Source organism: Rosa rugosa, chromosome 3 (assembly GCF_958449725.1).
Source record: "Rosa rugosa chromosome 3, drRosRugo1.1, whole genome shotgun sequence".
Taxonomy (NCBI): domain Eukaryota; kingdom Viridiplantae; phylum Streptophyta; class Magnoliopsida; order Rosales; family Rosaceae; genus Rosa; species Rosa rugosa.
In genome coordinates this window covers 49224879-49233421 of record NC_084822.1, presented here as the reverse complement: position 1 = coordinate 49233421, position 8543 = coordinate 49224879, and the positions used below count along the sequence as shown (strand labels likewise).

The following is an 8543-nucleotide window of genomic DNA, read 5'->3' as shown; positions in this document are numbered from 1 at the left end:
CCTTTAAATCGGATGACACGCATATCCTTTTCATCGTTGAATCAAGAACAAGAAAGGGTTAAGAAATACAATGATGATCAATAAAGTTTGTTCATATTTATATATCGTCAAAATAAATTGTAGGTCCATCTTTGGTGAGTGCTATTGTCATTTTAACATGTCCAGCACCTATCAGGGGAAAAGGAAAAAGGAATGTCGAAGAAGAGTAAAGGTTACAATTTGATATTATGATTCATGTGTTTGTACTCTAAAGATCTTACTATACGGAAACGTTAATGAATAATTTTTTTATTTTTTATTTTATGTTATAAATAATAAATTTATTACAACTTAAAACGTACATAACACATGTATGTGATAATCTAATAATTGAATGTTCACGAAATATATAGTTATAAATTATAAACGGAAACTGTTAATCTTTTTGCGTCTTAATTGAACAAAGTGTATATTTGATGCAGAATCTTATAGTTGACAAATCACACCGAACAAAATATCCAACTCAAGTGTGGAATTAAAAAAATTTCAGATCCAAAGCACATTACAACTATATGTGAAATCGCCAAAGTTTTCCTTCGAAGTACTAACCTATGGTATTTTTTTTTTCAACATGATATGTTGTGCATGGACTCATGTACACAAGTCGACGTCCCAAAACAATCACACAACATGGTTCACTAAAAACCAAAGAAGATTGACAAATTGTGCCGCATCCAAGAGTTAGTCTTCATCTTCAGTGATGAACCTTAAATTCGCAGCAAGCAATTTGTAATGTTACAAATTGTCATCTCTTGCATGGAAAATATATCTAATAGTTCGAGTGTGACACTCTAACCACATTATATCTTTTGACCGATTATCTCCATCTAATGTGGGTCTCCAGGATCCCTAGCAAAATTCTGTAATTTTTTTTAATAAAATAACAGAATAAGAAAAAGGAAATAATCCCTAGAGAACTAACATGGGTGGTGCATTATTTGGAACTTGTTTTTCACCAAACACGTGATAGGGCTAAGAAAAATGAATATTATTGAATCATTGAGGTCTTTGCTTAGAGATGTTGACAAGAATCTATGAGCATTTTACTGGTTAAAAATTTGGGTTCATACAACTTATTTTACCTTGTTAAAATTATTCATTTATTTACTTTCATGCTAATCATGTAACCCACAAGATAGTGTTATAGATGAGAATAATTTGTCACCCAAAATAGCTACTCCACATCCTCAGATGGGTAGTGCAGTTGGTAGCTACAACCATTTTTGGTTTTAAAATCACTTTATTCTAATTGGTTTTTGTATTATGTGAGAAGAGATCGAGCAATTTAATCAGCTCAACTCTTAACTTTCTTCTTAAAAGACTAGGTATCACAAGTTCTCATCTATATCCCAAACTAAATTAGATTAATGAGGATGAAAAATTATCATTTTAAAACAAAGTTAGCTCATTAGTATTATCATATTGGCATATTGTGACGTTAAATGATTATTATCTGTTAATTTTTCATTATGTAATTTCATTAAAATTTCATAAAACTTAAAAATATATTAAAGAAACAACATTCTTTTCTATGCATTTGTTAGCAAAAAAAACTTGGCCAAAAAACCTACAAAAAGATGATAGTGGTCAGAATTGGCAAAAAAAGGAGCAGGGTCTTTTTTCCAGAAAAAAAAAAAAGAGGAGAAGATCCTCAAGAACTAATGGTCACATGATTGGTGTGCACTTGTCCTTGATTCCCCACCCACTTCGGCTTAAAATAACTCCATTCAAGCTTTCCCATTCTTCTTTATCTTGCCTTTTTAACTTTTGCAGACAGTGGAAACCTTTTGCAGCTAATAAAATAGTGCTGGTTAGAATAGACAGTTAAAAAAAGACCAACCTCAAAAGAAAACTTGCTACTTGCTAGAAACTGGAGAGAAGGTCATCTCTACAATTCAAAATACAGAGAAGACCACCCAAAAGATCCAAACCACCCCACCTCTTAATCTTCACAGAATCATTGGCTTCCCAAACCAACTCTCTCTCTCTCTCTCTCTCTCTCTTCTCCATTGGAACCCACAACAAGAAGAAGCTCATTAGGCTCCCAAATCTCTCTCTTCATGTGCTCTTGAGCAGAGCACAGACAAAGATTGAAGCTTTTTTTTTTTGTTGTTGTAAATTTTGTTGCTTTTGTGCTTGTAGACCAAAACAAGCCATGCCCTTTTTGTGTTGGAGCCACAGTTGTACCTGACCCGCTTGTTTCTTCCATGTCTGCCCCTCTTCCCCCGCCAAGCTTCTCACCCACTTCCCCAATTGCTTCATCAATGGCTTCCTTCTCTCCAGGTACCTCATTCTTTGCTTTATTCACTCTTTCTAGCATCTTCAGTTTTCATTGCTAGCAACTTGGTTTTCAAGAGAGTCGTGGGTCCTTCACCAATTTGAAATTTGAATCCCAAAATGGACCACTGAATTTCATGCATTTACTACACAATATACAGAATTTAGTTTATCTGATTCTGTCGGTTTGTGTATAAGAATACCCTTTTCCTTGATTTCTTACAGATGTACGAAATCTCTTGGTCTTAATGTATAGATAATGCCCATTTCATCTGAATTTGCTAAAAGATATGACTCTATATCCCATGTTATATGTGTAATCAGGAATTCAACAGGGAAGTGAAGGAAATCAAATGGATTCGCATAAGAAACCGCTCATTGCCCTCATTGTGACTTGTGCAACACTTGGTGCAGTTTTGTTGTCACTATTGTGTTTGTGGTTTTATCACAGGAAGTACAAGTTCCTTAAGAGAAATGCTCAGAGCTCAGGTACTTGATTATATTTGTGGGTTTGATTATGTTTGTGAATTTTTATCTGAGATCTTTTGTTCTGTTTGGTTTGTATTTGCAGATGCCGAGAAGGAGCTGGCATTGTCTCCATTTTTCGGTAAATTCAATTCCATAAAGATGGTTGGAAACAAAGGGTCTGTGACAGTAATTGAGTATAAGCTAATAGAAAAGGGCACTAGCAATTTTCGGGAGAGTAATATCTTGGGCGAGGGTGGATTTGGATGCGTTTACCGGGCTCGTTTGGATGATAGTTTGATTGTTGCTGTCAAGAAACTGGACTGTGCAACTGAGGATGCTGAAAAAGAATTTGAGGTACTGGTTGTTTGAAATTTGATTAGGTGTTCATATTTTGGCTGTAAATTTTATCTGAATCTGTAATCATTTTGAATTATCACATGGAATTGCAGAATGAGGTGGAGTTATTACATAAAATTCAGCATCCGAATATAATTTCTTTTTTGGGCTGTAGTATTGATGGTGACTCAAGGTTCATTGTTTATGAATTGATGCATAATGGTTCTGTGGAAACTCAATTGCATGGTAAGGCTGTTATTTCATTCTTTGATTTTAGATTAAGAAACAAGGAATATACAAGGGTGCTAATGTACTTTCTATCTTTAAAAAATTGTTGTAGGACCCTCTCATGGATCGGCATTAACATGGCCTATGCGAATGAAAATTGCTCTGGATGCTGCAAGGTGAGCTTGTTTGCCCAGTTGTTGAATTTGTTCATAGTTATTTGCTTCTTACTTACTAACATACTGGCCACTGTTGACCAGAGGATTAGAGTATTTGCATGAGTACTGCAACCCTCCAGTGATCCATAGAGATCTGAAAACATCTAATATTCTTTTGGATGCCAACTTCAATGCCAAGGTAGGGTTATATAAAATTTAGGGTACTGTCTCATCTTTCTCTATAAATTATTGAGATTCTATTAAAATATTGCTTTTGTGCATTATCATCCCTCTTGCATTATACTCAATGAAGCTTTCTCTTCTCGCATGGTGCCTGGTTTCAGCTCTCTGATTTTGGTCTTGCTGTGGCTGATGGGGCCAAAAACAATAATAACATCAAGCTTTCTGGCACCTTGGGTTATGTTGCTCCCGAGTATCTTTTGGATGGTATGCCAACTAAACTTGTAATAAGTTCATACAAAAAGAAAAAATTGAACTTGTAATAATAGTCAAGTGTTTTCTTTAAATCTCACTGGTTGCAATGCTAATAAATTATGGGGTCTTTTCCTTAAATAAATCTAATCTAATTGTTCTTTTGGACCCTTGCCAGCTTCTATGGTACCAAATTTGATAGACATAAAATATGCTATTTGTATTAAGCCTTGGGCCAGTAGCTGCACATGTTGTGCCACTGGGACACAAACCAGTTCAGATTCTTTTGGGATGAGGAAATCTCAGAACTAGTTGGCATACTCAAGTTTAAGTAGTACTAGTGATGGTTTTCTTTTTGTAAGTGGCTTTGATTTGATCCTTGAAAGGAGAAAGCCAGCGAAGAAATTGTTGGAGTGCTAAATAGTGCTGAACCTTGAATCTTTGGGAATGGAAGTCAGCAACGGTTTCATTTGACAATGATGACTTCATTTTCTGAAATAATCCAGATTCACATAGAACATTAGTTTTAGCTGAATAGTATTAAAGTTTCATTTATAGAAATGATTGCCATACACACATGCCCCTATATGCTTTGAAATAATAATAATACTAACAAGGCAGTGAAGATGCACTTAGTAAGAATCACTCTGATGTTTTGGACGTATGATCATTGGATATGTATCTCTAAGCTTGATTTGCTTTTCATTTTAAGTTTTGGAGATCAGAAATCGCTCTTATGATTTTCAGGTAAGTTGACGGACAAGAGTGATGTCTATGCTTTTGGAGTTGTACTTTTGGAGCTTCTACTAGGAAGAAGGCCTGTAGAAAAACTGGCACCAACTCAATGCCAATCCTTAGTCACATGGGTATGTATGCAGTATATGCCTTTCTCATAACTGCTCTCCATGTACATATTAATTCTAAATTGTAAATTATATAAATCTCGAAACTTGATGTGTAATGCAGGCCATGCCTCAGCTTACTGACCGATCAAAGCTTCCCCACATTGTGGATCCCATGATCAAAGATACAATGGATCTGAAGCACTTGTACCAGGTTTGTGGATTACGAGTACAGTTGGCTTGGTTTTATTTATGCATGTTGCTGCAATAGCTGTGTTTTCACATAATGGACACAAAACTTGATGCTTAACTGATAAGTTGCACTGTACCACACAGGTTGCTGCTGTAGCTGTGTTATGTGTGCAACCCGAACCAAGTTACCGCCCACTAATAACAGATGTTTTGCATTCTCTTGTCCCTCTTGTTCCTGTCGAGCTCGGAGGGACACTTAGAGTTACACAACCTGCACCTCCAGGAAACCCCTAAGAGTCTTCTGATCACTGATACATAACCCATGTTTGATGATACTTCTGCAACACTATAAGGGTTCCGCAGCTTAGATAATCACTGCTCCATATCGCACATTGATTTGCTTAGTTTGCTGAGAAGTTTATGCCTTTCAGTAATTCAGGTATTTCAGAGGAGTAATGTTGGCCTGCTAGAGTGAAAGGTGACTGGGATGGTTTATCACATTTGTAAATTGAATCGATTCGAGTCTGATCTACTTGTGCATATGAGGGTATTTGAACAGAACAATAGCTAATTTCATTTTTGACCCTGGTTTACAGTGTATGAGATCAGATGATTACCTCTTGAGCCTCGCCTTCTTTTGCCCCACATTTTTTAAAGGAAATCTTATACGAAAGCTATATTGTGGACTGTGGAGCCGTGGAGGAAAGAAAATAATGGGGAGGATGCTCTATTACTGGAGAGTCGGTTCAATTATGACTCCGTGGTTATTAGAAGCATGAAAGTCGGAACATCTACTATGGATCAATATTTGGGCTCTGCCCTCTGTGTCGGGTCTATGAGCAATAATTTTCTGTTGGTAGGCTTCACGTCCATGTCTGGGGCTAAACCAGACAGAAGCATAAGAGTGGACTCGGTGGAGTTGATAAATGGAATATGGGAGAGTTCTGCACCTTTTATAGATAGATTATTTATTTATTTAGGGGAATGAATAATTATATATTCTCACAACTGCATTAAGTCACCGTTAGGAAAATGCATACGTTAAAATTTAGATTTCCAAAGTAACAAGCTACGAGATGAAGCAGTGGAGCTGCATCTTAGATGGCGATAGTCCATCTATTTAAATTAAATTCTTTTGGGTGACTCTTTTTTTTTTTAAATCAAAGGAGGTCAGCCATTTATTGAAAATAAAAATTACAACGAAACGATGTCAAAAAAGACATCAAGAAGGAATTAAAACAGTACGAAAAGAAAATTACATAAGAAATATAACAACTTAAAAATGCAAGAGCAGCAACGTCGAAACGCAGCGCTGATTTTACACTACGGATTGCAGCCGTGTAGTGAATTGAGTAGTCGGTGGTTTGACTACCCATCGAACCCCAACGCACAAATTGACAAAACTCAACTTGACGTCGGAGTGAAGGCACTCTCCCACCTAAAGATCGAAGCCGGCCAAGGTTGTCAGAACATGGCCATGTTGGCAGACGATCTTTCACGAACAAATACCATAGAATAGGATCCTGGAGCCAATACCAGTAAAGCACAGGAGCCCCTTGCCAACGTAAAAAGCAAACAGCCCACAACAGGTAATGGATTGCAGTCCAAGCCCAACGTCCACCCGGATCCCAGATCCGAAACCAATTGCAAAACCCTCCCGTATCCCAAATTCGGATCCAAAACTGTGGAGGCCCAAAACAAGCTGCTCCAGCCCACCCACTGCACTTCTGGCCCAAATCCAAAGCCACATGGGCCTAGAATCCACTGGACTGTCTCCCAGAAATCACTCCATCTGGGCAGACGACCCTACCGCCGATGACACACCCATTCCCCGGCAATCCGCCAATCGATGGGCCATCGTCGGCCTCTCCGCCATGGCATCGAAAAACGTCGAGCACCCAAAAACGATCGCCAACACCACCAAGCATAAATCCGCAAGAGGGGCTCGACACCGACAGCAACAAGCAATCCGGCCAGAGGAAATCCCTTAATATTCTTTTGGGTGACTCTTAACAACAAATACATCGTCATTCCTATTAATATTACTTTTCATATGGGAGGCTTCTGCTGATGAACAACTTTTCGGTAAAGATGTTTTCATAGTTCTTTTACGTGCGACTTTTTCCAACGAATTGTTCATGCTCAAAGTTGGGTTTGGTTTTATTTTATTTTGTATGAAAGGCTTTCCCCGATAGACTGATACATGTGTCACCAGAGTTAGTAACGGGATTAGTAATTTTATTCATAATCAAGGGGATATGATATGGTAAGATCATTATGAAGGTGAGGCAGAAGCCAAGAAGGTGCGCGCCCCATACTGCTGTATGGCATCACACATTCACACATTTAGACCATAAAGATGTTATTTCATTCTTTGAAACAAGGACTATACAATGGTGCTTACCTCATGAGGGTTTTTATCCCCAAAAAAAGTATTATTAGACAAAAAGCAGGAACCTGTGTCACATAATTAACAGAGTCACTCTGCCCCTAAATTGCTAATTTACTAAACCACAAATCCCTCAAAACTTCCTCCATTCACCTTCAGACAGATCTTCTACTCCATCCGTCGGACATCGAATTTAATTACTTCCCACACCTTGTTTTTATTTCTCTTCGTAATCAAAGCGTTATATCCTTGGTTGTTGGGACAAACCAAAATAAATTTGTTAAAGCTGATGATAGCATTGGTAGGTTACTGGAAATTCGTTTGATGCTCCCATCTTTTAAAGACACACCAAGTACCTTAATTGCATAAGTAATAATCATCAGGAGAAGCAATCAAATATATATGATTCTCTTCCAATAGTGAAAATTCTCCGACTGCTAAAGAAATGCATCCATGACTTCCACAGAACAATGCTTGATCTCCCAAGCTTTGCAACTTAATTGACTGCATCAACGAAACCATTCCAGAACTAGTTTAAAGACCTCAAATGTTTGACGCAAGTTAGATTGTCTTGTTACAATCAAGTGATCACCAACAGACTCCACCAAGTATGCCTTATCTAGTCCCCTAGTAGCTATGCCACGAACAAGTTGAACAACATAAAGCTGTTCAAATACTGTGTCCACTCGAGAAACATGAATTTCAAACCTTCCTTCCCCAATCACCAGACCATGTAGTTTACCCTTGTAAAATGCGATATCAACAGAGGGTGGCGCTGCGAAGTCTTGGTCATAGAATTCACTGTAATTATAGACAATCACACTGTTCACACTAGTAAGCACAACAACAGTGGAATCACCGAAGGCTGACCTCGTCTTGACTACAAGGGTCTTCTTAATCCTCCTCGCCCAGCTATAGTTTCCTGGTATAATTCTTATTTGAGCATTCACAATTGGATTCACCAGGTTAAAGTGATCAGAAAAATGAAGTTTGGTAAGCAAATAGCCGTTGGATGATCCTACAACATCACAATCATTTGGTATTACATTGCCAAACCTGTAAACTCTTGTCGATCTGACGACAGACAATGAAACCTACTCTTGTATATAACCCCCAGAACCACAATGACCAAGCAGCAGCAATGCCTCCGCCACATGGAGATTGAACGCATTGAACTAAAACGAA

At 37.8% G+C, this 8543-nt stretch overlaps 1 protein-coding gene across 2 annotated transcripts; it reads left to right on the top strand.

The window, feature by feature from the left end:
* The first annotated feature begins 1864 nt into the window (after nt 1–1864).
* LOC133736474 (probable receptor-like protein kinase At1g80640) lies at nt 1865–5593 on the top strand. Of its 2 annotated transcripts, XR_009859577.1 has the most exons (11): nt 1865–2322; nt 2641–2805; nt 2888–3138; nt 3234–3366; nt 3461–3524; nt 3606–3702; nt 3848–3950; nt 4683–4801; nt 4902–4991; nt 5114–5447; nt 5566–5593. XR_009859577.1 is itself a non-coding variant. In XM_062163976.1 (10 exons), exons 1-10 carry the CDS (start codon nt 2247–2249, stop codon nt 5261–5263), a joined length of 1248 nt encoding a protein of 415 aa, XP_062019960.1. In that variant the 5' UTR covers nt 1865–2246; the 3' UTR covers nt 5264–5593. The 2 variants fall into 2 exon arrangements, 1 of the variants encoding a protein (XP_062019960.1); XM_062163976.1 differs by having other exon boundaries at nt 5114–5593.
* Nucleotides 5594–8543: the final 2950 nt, after the last annotated feature.

Bases quoted from the DNA above. Each gene is read 5' to 3' on its own strand.
- LOC133736474 (XM_062163976.1), top strand. From the start codon at position 2,247: ATGTCTGCCCCTCTTCCCCCGCCAAGCTTCTCACCCACTTCCCCAATT. The intron at 2,323-2,640 runs GTACCTCATTCT...ATGTGTAATCAG, and splicing joins AATGGCTTCCTTCTCTCCAG to GAATTCAACAGGGAAGTGAA. The intron at 4,802-4,901 runs GTATGTATGCAG...TGTGTAATGCAG, and splicing joins GCCAATCCTTAGTCACATGG to GCCATGCCTCAGCTTACTGA.